This window comes from Mobula birostris, chromosome 2 (assembly GCF_030028105.1).
Source record: "Mobula birostris isolate sMobBir1 chromosome 2, sMobBir1.hap1, whole genome shotgun sequence".
Classification (NCBI taxonomy): Eukaryota; Metazoa; Chordata; class Chondrichthyes; order Myliobatiformes; family Myliobatidae; genus Mobula; species Mobula birostris.
In genome coordinates, this window is record NC_092371.1 from 78,404,048 (window position 1) to 78,425,758 (window position 21,711).

At 48.9% G+C, this 21,711-nt stretch overlaps 1 protein-coding gene across 2 annotated transcripts in view; it reads right to left on the reverse strand.

The window, feature by feature from the left end:
• Positions 1-2,059: 2,059 nt before the first annotated feature.
• Positions 2,060-21,711, reverse strand: part of LOC140187897 (dynein light chain roadblock-type 2-like) — a 136,381-nt gene continuing 116,729 nt past the window's right edge. For both annotated transcript variants that reach the window (XM_072243742.1, XM_072243733.1), the window contains exons 2-4: positions 10,370-10,445; positions 7,640-7,807; positions 2,060-2,813 (exon numbers count right to left, since the gene is read on the reverse strand). In XM_072243742.1, coding sequence (XP_072099843.1) covers positions 2,770-2,813; positions 7,640-7,807; positions 10,370-10,445 — 288 coding nt within the window. In that variant the 3' untranslated portion in view covers positions 2,060-2,769. The remainder of the gene's footprint in view (positions 2,814-7,639; positions 7,808-10,369; positions 10,446-21,711) is intronic.

The window sequence follows — 21,711 nt, forward strand, 5'->3', positions numbered from 1 at the left end:
GAAGGGTTCTGAATCGCTGACCTCTCGCAGTGGCCGGATCTGACAAGCTGTCAGACTGCCTTCACCTCGTTAGTGACGCAGCCTGCTCTCCAATTACTCTGCAAGGTCTGTAAGATGCAGCCTGCGCCAGGGAACTGTCCCCAGGGAACTGGTGGCAACAACGCTACGGCAAGGGTCAAGCCCTGTCACTCAGTCACTCAGCCGCTGATAAGAGGCTCAGTTAAATAGGTCTTCCTTCGATGGCGAGGACTGCTGTGTCTGCGCCCTGCACTGCACAGATGGACATGGGCGCCCCCTGCTGGAACAGCGATAATTGCAGAAGCCATCCAGTTAAAGAGATGTGCCGCTGTTCAACTGATGAATATGAGTGATTTTACTTTTTAAACGTCTTGATCAGCACACTGGAACACATTACACTAAACAGCTTTTTTTTGCAAGTAGTTCTTCCTCACAATTTCTTTTTGTTTATGATAGAGTACTTGAAGTTGAACCACTTTTATCATGTAAGATATTTGGAAAAACAAGAAATTAACTTTTATTGAATATAATGCACTTAATTGCATAACGGTGCTGACACTTTGCAATAGTTTAACTAAGTTAAAAGTGTTTAGATGATTTCCATTTGCACTGATGCAAGGTTAACAAATTTCACGGCATATCCTGATGATATTAAACCTTATTCTGATTCTGCAGCTTCTTGCCTCAGAATAGTCAACCAGCATTGATGGATTCCATTTGCCCAGATACTGCTTCTCCATGATCGCAATGTCCTGGTGAAACCTTTCACCGTGCTCATCACTCACAACACCAATATTTGCAGGGAAGAAGTCTAAATGGAAATGCAGAAAATGAATCTTTAATAACCTGTTGCTCTTCATGGTTTTGAAGTTTGTTGTCAAGCAGCTGCATGTAGTTTGGTGCTCTGTAGTTGCCAAGAAAATTTTCAGCAACTTCCTTGAATCCCTTCCATGCGATTTTCTCCAGTCCCACTAGAAGTTCTTTGAATTGCCTGCTGTTGATGACCTGTTTGATTTGTGGACCAATAAAAATGCTTTTCTTAATCTTGGCATTAGTTATTCTGAAATGAATCATGAACTGAAATAACAAATATACAGTGCCTATAAAAAGTATTCACCTCCCTCTCCTGTCTTCTCCTATCATTTTGGATCTCCCCCTCCCCCTCCCACTTTCAAATCTCTTACTAACTCTTCCTTCAGTTAGTCCTGACGAAGGGTCTCGGCCTGAAGCATTGACTGTACCTCTTCCTAGAGATGCTGCCTGGCCTGCTGCGTTCACCAGCAACTTTGATGTGTGTTGCTTGAATTTCCAGCATCTGCAGAATTCCTGTTGTTAACTTGGGAGAAGATTTGTTTTCAGCAAGGCAATGACCACAAGCATAAAGCCAAGGCTACACAGGAATGGCTTAAAAACAACAAAGTTAATGCGCTGGAATGGCCAAGTCAGAGTCCAGACCTCAATCCAATTGAGAATTTGTAGCTGGACAGATTCACTACCCTTTAGCTACAGAACTTCCTCCTCATCTCCATTCTGAAGGGTTCTCCCTCTATTCTGAGGCTGTGCCCTCATGTCCTAGACTCCTCCACTATAGGAAATATCCTTTCCATATCCAAGTCTATCAAGGCCTTTCAATGGCCCCTCCCCACTCTTCTAAACCCCAGCATGTACGTGTCCAAACGCTCGTCATATGTTATTCCGTCTAATCCATGACAAACTATTTAAGCTGCCTAGTCCATTCCTGGAATCTCCTCTGGACTCTCTCCAAAGGCAGCACATCTTTTCTTAGATAAAGGGCCCAAAGCTGCTCACAATATTCCAAGCGCAGTCTGAACAATGCCTTATAAAGCCTCAGCATTACATTCTTGCTTTTGCAGTATATTCTAAATATTTTAGCTTTCAAACCCTGAGCAATGCATGCGCGCGCACACACACACACACACACACACACACACACAAACACACACACACACACACACACACACACACACACACAAAATGCTGGAGGAATTCGACAAGTCAAATCCAATCTCAAGCAGAAAAACTGAGAACAAAGTGCTCTAAGGGAGCAAGGTCTTTATTTTTTTTAAAAAAAGCACAATGGTCTTTTACATCGGTTTCTCTTTCACCCACCCAACCAGCGTGTTACAGATGGTCTAAATAACTAATATGTACTGACCATTTCTTAATGATAGTTCAGAAAGAATGAAGAGCCAAACAGTTAAAGATTAAATCTCTAGGACCCCAAAGATTACTCATCTTAATTACCAACTCTTTCCTATCCAAAAATATCCCCGTCCAATTTACAAGATGAATCGTGCTTCTCCAACCTTCCTTCCCAATACGTTGGTTACAATCTTAACTCAGCCCCACACAAACATGAAAATGGTGCAAAGTGCTATTACTTTATTAAGACTGTTACTCATTAAGTACTGCAGTTTAAGCCAGAGATTGCTTCCTGTTTCTCTGAAGAGCATGCAGTTTAACTAGTTATTTATAGTATCTACCAATGGTAACATGGCAATGAGACAGCTTTTACCGAAGACTCGACTGGTTAATGGATACCAAATGTAAATAAGTCAAAGTTATTAGCAGCAGCCTGCTGGTCACCAAAGACTGGATCCATTCAGCCGCTTGGGAAAGGTACGGATGCTCGAGAGAGATCTCAAAGAGGCACAGGAGCTGTTCAACACTGCCAGGTAAACATGTGATTTCCATCGGTGCAACACTGTACAGGAGGCGATGATGGGGAGGTCACTCACTGGGATTCTGGATGACAATTAATAAATACTCCTTGTCTGAAAGGGAAATGAAGAACAGGTTGATGACAGGCCGATATTCTCTGGTAATTTAATGCACATCAAAGTTCAAAGTAAATTTATTATCAAAGTTTGTAACTGTCACCATGTACTACCTAGAGATTCATTTTTTGCAGGCATTCACAGGAAAATAAAGTACAATAGAATTTATGGAAAACTACACTTAAAAATACTGACAAATTTCCAATGTGCAAAAGAGGACAAATCATGCAAATAATAATAAATAACTAATATTTATCCTTCCCCCTTCCAATCCTGATGAAACATCGACTCTTTATTCCTTTCCAAGATTGCTGCCTGACCTGCTGAGTTCCTTCAGCATTGTGTGTGTGTTGCTCTGGATTTCCAGCATCTGCAGAATGTCTTGCATTCATAAATAAATAACACTGAGTTGTAGAGTCCTTGAAAGTGAGTCTGTAGGTTGTGGAGTCAGTTCAGCATTGGAGCGAGTGAGTTATTCACCCACGCTGGTTCAAGATCCTGATGGTTGATGGATAACTGTTCCTGAACCTGGTGGTGTGGGACCTAAGGCTTCTATACCTCCTTCCTGATGGCGGCAGTGAGAAGAGAGCTTGGCCTGGATGGTGGGGTCCTTGATGATGGATGCTGCTGTCTGTCATCAATATGATGAAGATGGGGGGTAGCCAGTACAAAAAGGTGAGGGAAAGGAGAAGGGCGAGAGACAGGTGGATCCATGTAAGGAGGGGTTGATTGCAGAAGGAGCCCATATCCCTCTAACCATGTACCCATCCAAATGTCTTTTAACACAGGGTGCTCAGGTGAGAATGAGGTATTGTGTTGTCCATGTTTCCCTTTGCATGGGAGCACCATTATTCAATCCTTAATCCCAGACTTAAATTCATTCTCAGTACTTCCTTCCCCTGATGCTCATAAATGCTAAGATTGCCGGGGGTGGGGGAGAGAAAGAAATGTTCCCTCTAATTATTTTTTTTACAGCTGCACAGACCACCCATTGTTCTGAGCAGGCAATTTTTACCCAGCCTGAAAACTGTATGGCACGTAAAATTTTTAATATAGTATTTATTAACAATGAACTACCAACTTCCATTCTGTGTTATTGTTACAACTTATAACAGCGTTGTAACTTGAAACACTGACGATGTAATTACGTTGAAGATCTAAGTATTTCAAAGTCAAAGTTATGGTATGTTTATTAGTTAGAAAATTTATGAATTATATTGATTAACATATAATTAATTGCACAGTATTTCACTGAATGCATGTTCCATCCTTCAGGCAATTGATTTTTCTTTTTTTTCCTATGTGATTAAGCACATTCAGCTTTTATTTTAAAATCAACAGTTTCAGATCAGTAACCTCCCCCCAGGGGAGCAGACACACCTCCTGGCTGCGGCTGAGGTGGGGAAGACCCTGGCCAGAGTCAACCCATGCAAAGCTGTGGGGCCTGATAAAACACCAGGTTGGGTTTTGAAAGACTGCGCAGCCCAGCTGACGGACATATTTAATATAAGACCATGAGACATAGGAGCAGAATTAGGCCATTCAGCCCATCGAGTCTGCTCCACCATTCCATCATGGCTGGTTCCGGATCCCACTCAACCCCATACACCTGTCTTCTCGCCATATCCTTTGATGCCCCCACCGATCAGGAAACTATCAACTTCCGCCTTAAATATGCGCACGGACTTGGCCTCCACCACAGTCTGTGGCAGAGTATTCCACAGATTCAGTACTCTCTGGCTAAACCTTACCTCTGTTCTGAAGGGTTGCTGTTCAGTTCTTATGCTGTGCCCTCTGGTCTGGATACCCACACCACAGGAAACGTCCTCTCCACATCCACCTTATCCAGTCTTTTCAACATTCGGTAGGTTTCAATAGGATCCCCCCTGCATCCTTCTAAATTCCAGTGAGCGCAGTCCCAAAGCTGCCAAACGCTTCTCATATGCTAACCCCTTCATTCCTGGAGTCATCCTCATGCACCTCCTCTGGACTCTCTCCAATGACAACACGTTCTTGGTTTCCACGGTGGCAACCATCATTCCAGTGCCAAAGAAGGAAGCGGTAACCTGCCTAAATGACTGTCGTATGGTGGCATTAACATCAACCGTTATGAAGTGGCTGGTGATGGAGCACATTAAAGCTACACTGAACCCTTTCTAAATCACTTATCACTCAAACCGATCCACTGATGATGCAATAGCCTCTGACCTCCACTCTGTCCTGTCCTACCTGGAAAATGGGGTCTCTCATGCCACACTGCTGTTCATAGATTTCAGATCAGCATTGAACACCATCATACCCCAGAAACTGGTGGGGAAACTGTCCTCGCTGGGTCTCAACACCTCCCTCTGCAATTGGATACTGGTTTCTTAACAGTAAGGCCACAGTCAGTTCATGTGGGCAGCAATGTCTCTAGTGTCATTAAACTGAGCACTGGTGACCCACAAGGCTTTGTGCTCAGCCCACTGCTGATACATGACAAAGGAACAATAGTGCAGACTATTATCTAAATGGGGAGAAGGTTCAAACATCAGAGGTGCAGAGGGACCTTGGAGTCCTCGGGCAAGACTCCCACAAGGTTAATTTACAGGTTGAGTCTGTGGTAAAGAAGGCAAACGCAATGTTGCCATTTATTTCAAGGGGAGTAGAGTATAAAAGCAAGGAGATAATGCTGAGCCTTTATAAGACACTAGTAAAGCCGCACTTGGAGTATCGTCAACAGTTTTGGGCCCCATATTTTAGAAAGGATGTGTTGTCATTGGAGAGAGTCCAGAGGAGGTTCACGAGGATGATTCCAGGAATGAAGGGGTTAACATATGAGGAGTGTTTGGCAGCTTTGGGCCTGTACTCACTGGAATTTAGAAGAGTGTATGGGGATCTCATTGAAACCTATTGAATGTGAAAGGACTAGATAGGGAGGATGTACAGAGGATGTTTCCTATGTTGTGGGTATCCAGAACTACAGGGCACAGCCTCAAAATTGAGGCGCGACATTTTAGAACAGAGGTAAGGAGGAATTTTTTTAGCTAGGGAGTAGTGAATCCGTGGAACACTCTGCCACAGACTGCAGTGGAGGCCTAGTCCGTGGGTATATTTAAGGTGGAAGTTAATCGTTTTCTGATCAATCAGGGCATCAAAGGATATGGCGAAAAGGCAGGTGAATGGGGTTGAGTGGGATCTGGGACCAGCCATGATGGAATGGTAGAGCAGACTCGATGGGCTGAATGGCCTAATTCTGCTCCCATGTCTTATGGCCTTATGGACTGTGTTGAGGATCTAGCTGAGACCGCGTCATCATGTTTGCAGATAACACAACAGTGGTTGGTCTTATCAAGAATGATGATGAGATGGGAGTACAGAGAGGGAGTGGAGTGGCTGGTGGATTGGCGTGAGAAGAACAAACTAACAGAAATATACTTTATTTTTGTTTTCTGCATAATTTTTAATCCATTCTATATATATATATATATATATACACTATAATTTACTTATTTATTTATTATTGTTATTTTATGTTGTTCTTTTTCTATATTATGTATTGCATTGAACTGCTGCTGCTAAGTTAACAAATTCCACAACACGTGCCGATGATAATAAACCGGATTCTGATCCTTTACAAGGAGAAGACAAAGGAAAGCATTGTGGAGTTCAAGAAGGTGCAGACAAACCATCCCCCCTGCACATACCTGCGTCCTCCGCGCAGAGAGTTAACTGCACCAAGTTCTTGGGAGTTCACATCATGGATGTCTCATCTGAACAAGAAGGCACAGCAGCCTCTCCACTTCCTAAGGAGAATGAGGCAAGCTAGGCTCACCCCCCACCCCCATCTTAACCGTGTTTTACAGGAGCACCATTGAGAGTGTCCTGACAAGTTGCAGCTCTATCTGGTATGGGAGCAGTCGAACATCGGACCAGAAGTCCCTACAAAGGACTGTGAGAACAGCTGACAGGATCAAAGGGGTCTCCCTACCATCCATCGGCGACATTTATCAGGAGGGCCCTTAGTATTATTAAGGATCCCACCCATCCATCCAGCATCCTCTTTGACTTTCTACCATCAGGCAGGAGACTATAGATGCATAAAAATAAGAATGGTCAGAATGAGAAACAATTTGTTCCCCCAGGCCATTGGGTTTCTGAACTCCCTGCCGCATTGTATTCGATGTCTCACTGGTTAATCTGTTCCGTACCTTTCAATATTTAAAATTAATGCACTTTAGTTTGTTATTTGTGTGATTCATCTATAGATTTTATCTGTACCTGCATAAGTTATCATGTGTTATGTGTATCACTGTGCTTTACACTCTGGTTCAGAGAAATGTTGTCTCATTTCTATATACATTATACGGTTATATACATGTACATAGTTAAATGACAATAAAATAAACATAATTTCAATCAGCTTATTCACTACGTCACGCCATTGAGCCTGCAATAAAACCAAGGAGCTAGGATTCTACATTCCGATCTTCAGGTCATTTTTGAATGGAGTTTGGCTGACTGGTTGTGTTACAATAATTCAGTGAGGGCAGTAGACTGTAGATTTCAAAATTATATTAACATAATTTCAAAATTATATTAACATTATATAAAAGTAAATTCCAGCTGTGGAGTAATAAATGTGAAGTGTGTGGGAACAGTGGTTATGGAAGTTGTCACCATGGCTGGGAGCTCCTACCAGATATCTGAGGTTGCTCAGTAGCTGACTGGTCTCTGAGGCATTGGGCACCTGCAGAGACAGAGAGAGCTCTGGGTGGTGGGGCCAGTGGGCGAAGGATGCTCAAAATAAGCAGGCGGACAGAGTGAAATAAGAGCACATTTACCGGGTGCAACCATAATCTCGTGTTTCTTGCTCCGGATCCTGAGGAAGGTGAGGTCATTCTGGGCATCGATGTCCCGGATGGTGCTCCTGGCTTTCATGGACAGCTGATGGATAAGCCCTGCGTACTGAGCCGTGGTTGCGTTGTCCATGGTCGACCGGATTGGGATACCTGGATGCAGGGACACACACACAAAGTTAGACTTGTCACCATTAAAGTGGCAGCTGTTGGGAAGAAAGGCTGATGTAGGGAGGCTAAATCTGAGTGTAAGGGGTTTCTTCTTTTATGTTACTGCTAAAGCTAATAAAATGGCTTCGTTATGTTATAATAAAATGGCTTCTCTGTACTGTTAACTGCTGAGACAGTGGTTCTCTATAGCAGCATGTTTGGGTTATAATTACTGATAACGAGAATTGTATTCATTGCTAACCAATTGAGATAGATGTTATTATTTCTTGTGTGTCTGTAAGCTATTGTTTTCGCGGGTTTTGGGCAGAAGTCGCGGTGGGGACAGAGCGAGGAGATGCGATGCTGTAAGCTGGGCAATGGAACGGATCCTGAGCGGGAGTCCAAGGCCCAGGGTCTTCGGCGAGGAGAGGAGATGAGGAGAGACTCATGTGGAGCATTTGGTCGATTACCGAGGGTGGTCCCCGGAGCTTGGAGGACAGCGACTGGAGGAAAGGAAGACTCGGTTCTGTAAGAGCTCCAATGAATTATTTGTGCACAGAACTGATAGAGTTACTGACTTGGTGCCTTCATTGTGTTTGTTTCTACTAACCCATCACCAAGAAATACTTATAAAGTGTAATTATTTAATTGCATATGATGTACTGTCTGTTATTTGGCGGGGTGGGATACATCACACAGCATCCACACAAACTTGATTACTCAGTTTGGCGGGGCCGAAGGCTGCTCCCCCTGGATGAAAGTGAGCCGAGCGAGCCTGAGGCTTACCCGGGGGCTACATGAGGATGGTTGGGTATGACTGTAAGACCCTACAAAGGACTGCGAGGGCTGCTGAGAGACACATTGGGGTGTCCTTTCCTCCCATCCAAGATATTTATCAGGATCGCTTCATATGTTGGGCCCTTAGCATTGTCAAGGATCCTCTCATCCATCCCACAATCCTACCATCAGGTAGGAGGTGCCATGGCATTAGGACAAGACTTGTCCTAGGAAGGGAAACGAGTTCTTCCCCCAGGCCGTGAGACTACTGAACTTCCTGCCACCACCCACGTCTCATCATGCACGAAGCACCAGTAGTGTATTACTCTTTACTTCTTAACTCGTGTCATTAATGCACCTTACATTAAATGTCAGTCTTCCAGAGTATATTTTATTATTTGTTATTTTATTTGTGGTAATATCAATTTTTGTGTTGTGTGTGAGTTATATTTACTGTGTTGTGCACTTTGGTCTGGAGGAACATTGTTTCGTTTGGCGGTGTACTGTGTATGATTGAAAGTCAATAAACTAAACTTGAACTTGGTCAGGCGATCGATATGGACTGGGGCGCTTCAGTGAAGAATGGCTGTGTGTGCAGCCTGCAGCGGGCCAGCAGCGTGATGCCCAGCTGAGCTAAACTGAATACTGCTGGACTCCCAGTTTGACGTTTGACATCCTATGTGTCATTTGCTTGCATTTTGCTGTTTGCGTAGTTTGTTCTTCTTCGCGCAATGGGTGTTTGATGTTTTCTTGAACGGGTTCCATGGTGTTTCTTTGTTTCGTGACTGCCTGTGGGAGTACGAATCTCAGATTGTATTCTGTATACAAACTTTGATAATAAATGGACATTGAAATTTTGCGATGCTGAGAGTCTGTATCATGCTAATTTTTCATTGTGCCTGTGCAAACATGTCTTGTGCAAATGACAATCAACTTGACTTTCACTTTCAACATACAGAGGTGCCATTTTAAGAACACAAGATACAGTATCAGAAGGCAGCCATTTGGCTCCTCAATCTACTACTACTACTCAATCTAAACCACCAAAACCTCCAGAAGATCTCAGAAAAATGTTAAGTCAGAGAAATGAAAGTTATGTCGATATTTTTTCCAACAGCAATTCTTTGCTCTAAACACATTGTTAACAAAATGCTTTTAAAATACAATTCAACATCGTGATCTTTCTATTTCCCAGGGAAGTGGTTGATGGGGGTTCTTAATGATGGATGTCAGCTTTTTAAAGCTCCACTCCTTGAAGATGTCCTGAATATTATGGTGGCTTGTGCTCATTATGGAGCTAATTAAGTTTACAACTCTCTGAAGTTTATTTCGATCCTGTGCAGTAGCTCCCCCATCCCCATACCAGACAGTGATGCAGCCTGTCAGAGTGCTTTCCACAGAACATCTATAGGAATTTTCGAGTGCTTTAGGTGACAAACCAAATTTCTTCAAACTCCAAATGAAATATGGGCACTGTCTTGCCTTCTTTTTGCTACATTGATATGTTGGGACCAAGTTAGATTCTCAAGACATCTTGACACCCAGGAACCTGAAATTGCTCACTCTCTCCACTTCTGATCTGTCTGAGGATTGGTTCTCTCCACATCCACTCTGCTTAACCCTTTCAATATTTCATAGGTTTCAATGAGATATCCCCCTTTCCTCCAAACTTGAGCGAGTTCAGGCCCAGAGTCATCAAATGCTCCTCATCTATAAACCCTTTCAATGATGAACCAGAAAAAATCTAACTGAAATTGAGCTCCAGGAAAAAGAAACTGTTCTGAATACCTTCTACATTGACAATAATAATTCCTAGAACACCCTTCTGGTTCTGGATTCTCTTGAGTGTTTCTTCAACCTCTGCCTGAAAAGAGAGATAATATAGATCAACAACAATAATAATGGCCTATCTGTTGAGGGCTTTTCATACACACAATTTAGTTCAAAGTGCTAAAGTGCAAACACGAAAATAAAAGACAAAGTGATGTCAGGTAAGAGCAAGGTTAAACAGGTTCTGAGTTGGCGGTTAAAAGTGTCAAATGAGTCTGCATCCCTTACAGTTTTTGGTATTGAGTTCCACAGTTTAAATAAAATTATAAAAGATGATCTGTCATTTATTTTTTGAGGGTGATTGTTTGAACTTAAGAGACCGGAGGAAGAGAATTTAAGATTCCAGTCTAAATGGTGCCTGTATACAACACTCCCACGGTCAACACCTTCTGGATAGACCAGGAAATCATATATTTCACTACTTTTATGTCTTTCACGTTTGATTTTCACCCTGAATGTGAGCCTGGAACTGCTGGAGCTTGTGATTTGCAGTTTGGAGATCGTTTGGTTGTTTAAGAGCTCTGCAGTCTCTGAGAGGATCCATGGAGGCAGAGGCAGCGTGTGTGAACCTCGTGGCAGGCAACTGGAACGAGACATCAGCCAATGTTTCACTCCATTTTGCCAATTAAAGTTTCCATTGTTCACCGATTAAAGCGACGAGACAGATTGAAACATCGAGGTGAATGTGGAGAGTCAATGCTGGCTGTCTGATATTTAATTGCCGGAGGTTGGGGGTCGCTCTGCTGCAGGAGACGGGAGATTCTCTTTTGATCACAGGTGGGATTGCTCTGCTGCAGGAGAGGGAAGACTGTCTGTTGATCACTGGTGGGATCACTCAGTTGCAGGAGAGGGGAGACTTCCTTTTGATCACTGTGGGATCGCTCTGCTACCAGAGAGAGGTGGTTGTCTTTTGATCACTGGTGGGATTGCTCTGCTGCCAGAGTAGGGAGACTGACTTTTGATCACTGGTGGGATCGCTTTACTCCCAGAGAGGGGAGATTGCCTTTTGATCACTGGTGGGATTGCTCTGCTACCGAAGAGGAGAGACTGCCTTTTGATCACTGTGGGATCGCTCTGCTGCAGGAGAGGGGAGACTGTCTTTTGATCACTGTTGAGATCACTCTGCTGCCGGAGGGGAGAAACTGCCTTTTGATCACTGTGGGATCGCTCTGCTGCCAGAGTAGGGAGACTGCCTTTTGATCACTGGTGGGATTGCTCTGCCACTGGAGAGTAGGGAGATTGCCTTTTGATCACTGGTGGGATCGCTCTGCTGCAGGAGAGGGAGACTGTCTTTTGATCATTGGTGGGATCGCTCTGCTACCGAAGAGGGGAGACTGCCTTTTGATCACAGTGGGATCACTCTGCTACCGAAGAGGAGAGACTGCCTTTTGATCACTGGTGGGATCGCTCTGCCACTGGAGAGGGGAGATTGCCTTTTGATCACTGGCGGGATCGCTCTGCTGCAGGACAGGGGAGACTGCCTGTTGATCACTGGTGGGATCGCTCTGCCACTGGAGAGGGGAGATTGCCTTTTGATCACTGGTGGGATCGCTCTGCTCCCAGAGAGGGGAGACTGTGTTTTGATCACTGGTGGGATCGCTCTGCCACTGGAGAGTAGGGAGGCTGCCTTTTGCTCACTGGTGGGATCGCTCTGCTACCGAAGAGGAGAAACTGCCTTTTGATCACTGGTGGGATCGCTCTGCCACTGGAGAGGGGAGAATGCCTTTTGATCACTGGTGGGATCGCTCTGCTGCAGGAGAGGGAGACTGCCGTTTGATCACTGGTGAGATCACTCTGCTGCCGGAGGGAAGAAACTGCCTTTTTATCACTGTGGGCTCGCTCTGCTGCCAGAGTGGGGAGACTGCCTTTTCATCACTGGTGGGATCGCTCTGCTACTGGAGAGGGGAGATTGCCTTTTGATCACTGGTGGGATCGCTCTGCTGCAGGAGAGGGGAGACTGTGTTTTGATCACTGGTGGGATCGCTCTGCTGCAGGAGAGGGGAGACTGCCTTTTGATCACTGGTGGGATCGCTCTGCTGCAGGAGAGGGGAGACTGTCTTTCGATCACTGGTGGGATCGCTCTGTTGCAGGAGAGGGGAGACTGCCTTTTGATCACTGGTGAGATCACTCTGCTGCCGGAGGGAAGAAACTGCCTTTTCATCACTGTGGGCTCGCTCTGCTGCCAGAGTAGAGAGACTGCCTTTTGATCGCTGGTGGGATTGCTCTGCTCCCAGAGAGGGGAGATTGCCTTTTGATCACTGGTGGGATCGCTCTGCCACTGGAGAGGGGAGAATGCCTTTTGATCACTGGTGGGATCGCTCTGCCACTGGAGAGTAGGGAGGCTGCCTTTTGCTCACTGGTGGGATCGCTCTGCTACCGAAGAGGAGAAACTGCCTTTTGATCACTGGTGGGATCGCTCTGCCACTGGAGAGGGGAGAATGCCTTTTGATCACTGGTGGGATCGCTCTGCTGCAGGAGAGGGAGACTGCCTTTTGATCACTGGTGGGATCGCTCTGTTGCAGGAGAGGGGAGACTGCCTTTTGATCACTGGTGAGATCACTCTGCTGCCGGAGGGAAGAAACTGCCTTTTTATCACTGTGGGCTCGCTCTGCTGCCAGAGTGGGGAGACTGCCTTTTCATCACTGGTGGGATCGCTCTGCTACTGGAGAGGGGAGATTGCCTATTGATCACTGGTGGGATCGCTCTGCTGCAGGAGAGGGGAGACTGTCTTTCGATCACTGGTGGGATCGCTCTGTTGCAGGAGAGGGGAGACTGCCTTTTGATCACTGGTGAGATCACTCTGCTGCCGGAGGGAAGAAACTGCCTTTTCATCACTGTGGGCTCGCTCTGCTGCCAGAGTAGAGAGACTGCCTTTTGATCGCTGGTGGGATTGCTCTGCTCCCAGAGAGGGGAGATTGCCTTTTGATCACTGGTGGGATCGCTCCGCTGCAGGAGAGGGGAGACTGTCTTTCGATCACTGGTGGGATCGCTCTGTTGCAGGAGAGGGGAGACTGCCTTTTGATCACTGGTGAGATCACTCTGCTGCCGGAGGGAAGAAACTGCCTTTTGATCACTGGTGGGATCGCTCTGCCACTGGAGAGGGGAGATTGCCTTTTGATCACTGGTGGGATCGCTCTGCTGCAAGAGAGGGGAGACTGTCTTTTGATCACTGGTGGGATTGCTCTGCTCCCAGAGAGGGGAGATTGCCTTTTGCTCACTGGTGGGATCGCTCTGCTACCGAAGAGGAGAAACTGCCTTTTGATCACTGGTGGGATCGCTCTGCCACTGGAGAGGGGAGATTGCCTTTTGATCACTGGTGGGATCGCTCTGCTGCAAGAGAGGGGAGACTGCCTTTTGATCACTGGTGAGATCACTCTGCTGCCGGAGGGAAGAAACTGCCTTTTTATCACTGTGGGCTCGCTCTGCTGCCAGAGTGGGGAGACTGCCTTTTCATCACTGGTGGGATCGCTCTGCCACTGGAGAGGGGAGATTGCCTTTTGATCACTGGTGGGATCGCTCTGCTGCAGGAGAGGGGAGACTGCCTTTTGATCACTGGTGGGATCGCTCTGCTACCGAAGAGGAGAGACCGCCTTTGATCACTGGTGGGATCGCTCTGCCACTGGAGAGGGGAGAATGCCTTTTGATCACTGGTGGGATCGCTCTGCCACTGGAGAGGGGAGACAGCCTTTTAATCATTGGTGGGATCGCTCTGCCACTGCAGAGGGGAGATTGCCTTTTCATAACTGGTGGAATCACTCTGCTCCCAGAGAGGGGAGATTGCCTTTTGATCACTGGTGGGATCGCTCTGCTGCAGGAGAGGGCAGACTACCTTTTGATCATTGGTGGGATAGCTCTGTTGCAGGAGAAGGAGACTGCCTTTTGATCACTGGTGGGATCGCTCTGCTGCAGGAGAGGGGAGACTGTCTTTTGATCACTGGTGGGATCGCTCTGCTACCGAAGAGGAGAAACTGCCTTTTGATCACTGGTGGGATCGCTCTGCCACTGGAGAGGGGAGAATGCCTTTTGATCACTGGTGGGATCGCTCTGCTGCAGGAGAGGGAGACTGCCTTTTGATCACTGGTGGGATCGCTCTGCTGCAGGAGAGGGGAGACTGCCTTTTGATCACTGGTGGGATCGCTCTGCTACCGAAGAGGAGAGACTGTGTTTTGATCACTGGTGGGATCGCTCTGCCACTGGAGAGTAGGGAGGCTGCCTTTTGCTCACTGGTGGGATCGCTCTGCTACCGAAGAGGAGAAACTGCCTTTTGATCACTGGTGGGATCGCTCTGCTGCAGGAGAGGGGAGACTGCTTTTTGTTCACTAGTGGGATTGCTCTGCTGCAGGAGAGGGGAGACAGCCTTTTAATCATTGGTGGGATTGCTCTGCCACTGGAGAGGGGAGATTGCCTTTTCATAACTGGTGGGACCACTCTGCTCCCAGAGAGGGGAGATTGCCTTTTGATCACTGGTGGGATCGCTCTGCTGCAGGAGAGGGAAGACTGCTTTTTGATCACTGGTGGGATTGCTCTGCTGCAGGAGAGGGGAGACTGCCTTTTGATCACTGGTGGGATCGCTCTGCTGCAGGAGAGGGGAGACTGTCTTTTCATCACTGGTGGGATCGCTCTGCCACTGGAGAGGGGAGATTGCCTTTTGATCACTGGTGGGATCGCTCTGCTCCCAGAGAGGGGAGACTGTGTTTTGATCACTGGTGGGATCGCTCTGCCACTGGAGAGTAGGGAGGCTGCCTTTTGCTCACTGGAGGGATCGGTCTGCTACCGAAGAGGAGAAACTGCCTTTTGATCACTGGTGGGATCGCTCTGCCACAGGAGAGGGGAGAATGCCTTTTGATCACTGGTGGGATCGCTCTGCTGCAGGAGAGGGAGACTGCCTTTTGATCACTGGTGGGATCGCTCTGTTGCAGGAGAGGGGAGACTGCCTTTTGATCACTGGTGAGATCGCTCTGCTACTGGAGAGGGGAGACTGTGTTTTGATCACTGGTGGGATCGCTCTGCTGCAGGAGAGGGGAGACTGCCTTTTGATCACTGGTGAGATCACTCTGCTGCCGGAGGGAAGAAACTGCCTTTTCATCACTGTGGGCTCGCTCTGCTGCCAGAGTAGAGAGACTGCCTTTTGATCGCTGGTGGGATTGCTCTGCTCCCAGAGAGGGGAGATTGCCTTTTGATCACTGGTGGGATCGCTCTGCTGCAGGAGAGGGCAGACTACCTTTTGATCACTGGTGGGATCGCTCTGTTGCAGGAGAAGGAGACTGCCTTTTGATCACTGGTGGGATCGCTCTGCTGCAGGAGAGGGGAGACTGTCTTTTGATCACTGGTGGGATCGCTCTGCTACCGAAGAGGAGAGACCGCCTTTGATCACTGGTGGGATCGCTCTGCCACTGGAGATGGGAGAATGCCTTTTGATCACTGGTGGGATCGCTCTGTTGCAGGAGAGGGGAGACAGCCTTTTAATCATTGGTGGGATCGCTCTGCCACTGCAGAGGGGAGATTGCCTTTTCTTAACTGGTGGGATCACTCTGCTCCCAGAGAGGGGAGATTGCCTTTTGATCACTGGTGGGATCGCTCTGCTGCAGGAGAGGGGAGACTGCTTTTTGTTCACTAGTGGGATTGCTCTGCTGCAGGAGAGGGGAGACTGCCTTTTGATCACTGGTGAGATCACTCTGCTGCCGGAGGGGAGAAACTGCCTTTTGATCACTGTGGGATCGCTCTGCTACCGAAGAGGAGAGACCGCCTTTGATCACTGGTGGGATCGCTCGGCCACTGGAGAGGGGAGAATGCCTTTTGATCACTGGTGGGATCGCTCTGCTGCAGGAGAGGGGAGACTGTGTTTTGATCACTGGTGGGATCGCTCTGCTGCAGGAGAAGGGAGACTGCCTTTTGATCACTGGTGGGATCGTTCTGCTGCAGGAGAGGGGAGGCTGTCTTTTGATCACTGGTGGGATCGCTCTGCTACCGAAGAGGAGAGACCGCCTTTGATCACTGGTGGGATCGCTCTGCCACTGGAGAGGGGAGAATGCCTTTTGATCACTGGTGGGATCGCTCTGCCACTGGAGAGTAGGGAGGCTGCCTTTTGCTCACTGGTGGGATCGCTCTGCTACCGAAGAGGAGAAACTGCCTTTTGATCACTGGTGGGATCGCTCTGCTACCGAAGAGGAGAGACCGCCTTTGATCACTGGTGGGATCGCTCTGCCACTAGAGAGGGGAGATTGCCTTTTGATCACCGGTGGGATCGCTCTGCTGCAGGAGAGGGGAGACTGTCTTTTGATCACTGGTGGGATCGCTCTGCCACTGGAAAGGGGAGATTGCCTTTTGATCACTGGTGGGATCGCTCTGCTCCCAGAGAGGGGAGACTGTGTTTTGATCACTGGTGGGATCGCTCTGCCACTGGAGAGTAGGGAGGCTGCCTTTTGCTCACTGGTGGGATCGCTCTGCTACCGAAGAGGAGAAACTGCCTTTTGATCACTGGTGGGATCGCTCTGCCACTGGAGAGGGGAGAATGCCTTTTGATCACTGGTGGGATCGCTCTGCTGCAGGAGAGGGAGACTGCCTTTTGATCACTGGTGGGATCGCTCTGTTGCAGGAGAGGGGAGACGGCCTTTTGATCACTGGTGAGATCGCTCTGCTGCAGGAGAGGGGAGACTGCCTTTTGATCACTGGTGGGATCGCTCTGCTGCAGGAGAGGGGAGACTGTGTTTTGATCACTGGTGGGATCGCTCTGCTGCAGGAGAGGGGAGACTGCCTTTTGATCACTGGTGGGATCGCTCTGCTGCAGGAGAGGGGAGACTGTCTTTCGATCACTGGTGGGATCGCTCTGTTGCCGGAGGGAAGAAACTGCCTTTTCATCAGTGTAGGATCGCTCTGCTGCCAGAGTAGAGAGACTGCCTTTTGGTCGCTGGTGGGATTGCTCTGTTCCCAGAGAGGGGAGATTGCCTTTTGATCACTGGTGGGATCACTCTGCTGCAGGAGAGGGCAGACTACCTTTTGATCATTGGTGGGATAGCTCTGTTGCAGGAGAAGGAGACTGCCTTTTGATCACTGGTGGGATCGCTCTGCTGCAGGAGAGGGGAGACTGTCTTTTGACACTGGTGGGATCGCTCTGCTACCGAAGAGGAGAGACCGCCTTTGATCACTGGTGGGATCGCTCTGCCACTGGAGAGGGGAGAATGCCTTTTGATTACTGGTGGGATCGCTCTGCTGCAGGAGAGGGGAGACAGCCTTTTAATCATTGGTGGGATCGCTCTGCCACTGCAGAGGGGAGATTGCCTTTTCATAACTGGTGGGATCACTCTGCTCCCAGAGAGGGGAGATTACCTTTTGATCACTGGTGGGATCGCTCTGCTGCAGGAGAGGGGAGACTGTTTTTCGATCACTGGTGGGATCGCTCTGTTGCAGGAGAGGGGAGACTGCCTTTTGATCACTGGTGAGATCACTCTGCTGCCGGAGGGAAGAAACTGCCTTTTCATCACTGTGGGCTCGCTCTGCTGCCAGAGTAGAGAGACTGCCTTTTGATCGCTGGTGGGATTGCTCTGTTCCCAGAGAGGGGAGATTGCCTTTTGATCACTGGTGGGATCGCTCTGCTGCAGGAGAGGGCAGACTACCTTTTGATCATTGGTGGGATAGCTCTGTTGCAGGAGAAGGAGACTGCCTTTTGATCACTGGTGGGATCGCTCTGCTGCAGGAGAGGGGAGACTGTCTTTTGATCACTGGTGGGATCGCTCTGCTGCAGGAGAGGGGAGACAGCCTTTTAATCATTGGTGGGATCGCTCTGCCACTGCAGAGGCGAGATTGCCTGTTCATAACTGGTGGGATCACTCTGCTCCCAGAGAGGGGAGATTGCCTTTTGATCACTGGTGGGATCGCTCTGCTGCAGGAGAGGGGAGACTGTCTTTTGATCACTGGTGGGATCGCTCTGCCACTGGAAAGGGGAGATTGCCTTTTGATCACTGGTGGGATCGCTCTGCTCCCAGAGAGGGGAGACTGTGTTTTGATCACTGGTTGGATCGCTCTGCCACTGGAGAGTAAGGAGGCTGCCTTTTGCTCACTGGTGGGATCGCTCTGCTACCGAAGAGGAGAAACTGCCTTTGATCACTGGTGGGATCGCTCTGCCACTGGAGAGGGGAGAATGCCTTTTGATCACTGGTGGGATCGCTCTGCCACTGGAGAGGGGAGAATGCCTTTTGATCACTGGTGGGATCGCTCTGCTGCAGGAGAGGGCAGACAGCCTTTTAATCATTGGTGGGATCGCTCTGCCACTGCAGAGGGGAGATTGCCTTTTCATAACTGGTGGGATCACTCTGCTCCCAGAGAGGGGAGATTGCCTTTTGATCACTGGTGGGATCGCTCTGATGCAGGAGAGGGGAGACTGCCTTTTGATCACTGGTGAGATCACTCTGCTGCCGGAGGGAATAAAAAGCCTTTTCATCACTGTGGGCTCGCTCTGCTACCAGAGTAGAGAGACTGCCTTTTGATCGCTGGTGGGATTGCTCTGTTCCCAGAGAGGGGAGATTGCCTTTTGATCACTGGTGGGATCGCTCTGCTGCAGGAGAGGGCAGACTACCTTTTGATCATTGGTGGGATAGCTCTCTTGCAGGAGAAGGAGACTGCCTTTTGATCACTGGTGGGATCGCTCTGCTGCAGGAGAGGGGAGACTGTCTTTTGATCACTGGTGGGATCGCTCTGCTACCGAAGAGGAGAGACCGCCTTTGATCACTGGTGGGATCGTTCTGCCACTGGAGAGGGGAGACAGCCTTTTAATCATTGGTGGGATCGCTCTGCCACTGCAGAGGGGAGATTGCCTTTTCATAACTGGTGGGATCACTCTGCTCCCAGAGAGGGCAGATTGCCTTTTGATCACTGGTGGGATCGCTCTGCTGCAGGAGAGGGGAGACTGTCTTTCGATCACTGGTGGGATCGCTCTGTTGCAGGAGAGGGGAGACTGTCTTTCGATCACTGGTGGGATCGCTCTGTTGCAGGAGAGGGGAGACTGCCTTTTGATCACTGGTGAGATCACTCTGCTGCCGGAGGGAAGAAACTGCCTTTTCATCACTGTGGGCTCGCTCTGCTGCCAGAGTAGAGAGACTGCCTTTTGATCGCTGGTGGGATTGCTCTGCTCCCAGAGAGGGGAGATTGCCTTTTGATCACTGGTGGGATCGCTCTGCTGCAGGAGAGGGTAGACTACCTTTTGATCATTGGTGGGATAGCTCTGTTGCAGGAGAAGGAGACTGCCTTTTGATCACTGGTGGGATAGCTCTCCTGCAGGAGAGGGGATACTGTCTTTTGATCACTGGTGGGATCGCTCTGCTACCGAAGAGGAGAGACCGCCTTTGATCACTGGTGGGATCGCTCTGCCACTGGAGAGGGGAGAATGCCATTTGATCACTGGTGGGATCGCTCTGCTGCAGGAGAGGGGAGACAGCCTTATAATCATTGGTGGGATCGCTCTGCCACTGCAGAGGGGAGATTGCCTTTTCATAACTGGTGGGATCACATTGCTCCCAGAGAGAGGAGATTGCCTTTTGATCACTGGTGGGATCGCCCTGCTGCAGGAGAGGGGAGACTGCTTTTTGATCACTAGTGGGATTGCTCTGCTGCAGGAGAGGGGAGACTGTCTTTTGATCACTGGTGGGATCGCTCTGCCACTGGAGAGGGGAGATTGCCTTTTGATCACTGGTGGGATCGCTCTGCTCCCAGAGAGGGGAGACTGTGTTTTGATCACTGGTGGGATCGCTCTGCCACTGGAGAGTAGGGAGGCTGCCTTTTGCTCACTGGTGGGATCGCTCTGCTACCGAAGAGGAGAAACTGCCTTTTGATCACTGGTGGGATCGCTCTGCTGCAGGAGAGGGGAGATTGCCTTTTGATCACTGGTGGGATCGCTCTGCTGCAGGAGAGGGGAGACTGTGTTTCGATCACTGGTGGGATCGCTCTGTTGCAGGAGAGGGGAGACTGCCTTTTGATCACTGGTGGGATCGCTCTGCTGCAGGAGAGGGCAGACTACCTCTTGATCATTGGTGGGATAGCTCTGTTGCAGGAGAAGGAGACTGCCTTTTGATCACTGGTGGGATCGCTCTGCTGCAGGAGAGGGGAGACTGTCTTTTGGTCACTGGTGGGATCGCTCTGCTACCGAAGAGGAGAGACCGCCTTTGATCACTGGTGGGATCGCTCTGCCACTGGAGAGGGGAGAATGCCTTTTGATCACTGGTGGGATCGCTCTGCTGCAGGAGAGGGGAGACAGCCTTTTAATCATTGGTGGGATCGCTCTGCCACTGCAGAGGGGAGATTGCCTTTTGATCACTGGTGGGATCGCTCTGCTGCAGGAGAGGGGAGACTGCTTTTTGATCACTAGTGGGATTGCTCTGCTGCAGGAGAGGGGAGACTGTCTTTTGATCACTGGTGGGATCGCTCTGCCACTGGAAAGGGGAGATTGCCTTTTGATCACTGGTGGGATCGCTCTGCTCCCAGAGAGGGGAGACTGTGTTTTGATCACTGGTTGGATCGCTCTGCCACTGGAGAGTAGGGAGGCCGCCTTTTGCTCACTGGTGGGATCGCTCTGCTGCAAGAGAGGGGAGACTGCCTTTTGATCACTGGTGAGATCACTCTGCTGCCGGAGGGAAGAAACTGCCTTTTTATCACTGTGGGCTCGCTCTGCTGCCAGAGTGGGGAGACTGCCTTTTCATCACTGGTGGGATCGCTCTGCCACTGGAGAGGGGAGATTGCCTTTTGATCACTGGTGGGATCGCTCTGCTGCAGGAGAGGGGAGACTGCCTTTTGATCACTGGTGGGATCGCTCTGCTACCGAAGAGGAGAGACCGCCTTTGATCACTGGTGGGATCGCTCTGCCACTGGAGAGGGGAGAATGCCTTTTGATCACTGGTGGGATCGCTCTGCCACTGGAGAGGGGAGACAGCCTTTTAATCATTGGTGGGATCGCTCTGCCACTGCAGAGGGGAGATTGCCTTTTCATAACTGGTGGAATCACTCTGCTCCCAGAGAGGGGAGATTGCCTTTTGATCACTGGTGGGATCGCTCTGCTGCAGGAGAGGGCAGACTACCTTTTGATCATTGGTGGGATAGCTCTGTTGCAGGAGAAGGAGACTGCCTTTTGATCACTGGTGGGATCGCTCTGCTGCAGGAGAGGGGAGACTGTCTTTTGATCACTGGTGGGATCGCTCTGCTACCGAAGAGGAGAAACTGCCTTTTGATCACTGGTGGGATCGCTCTGCCACTGGAGAGGGGAGAATGCCTTTTGATCACTGGTGGGATCGCTCTGCTGCAGGAGAGGGAGACTG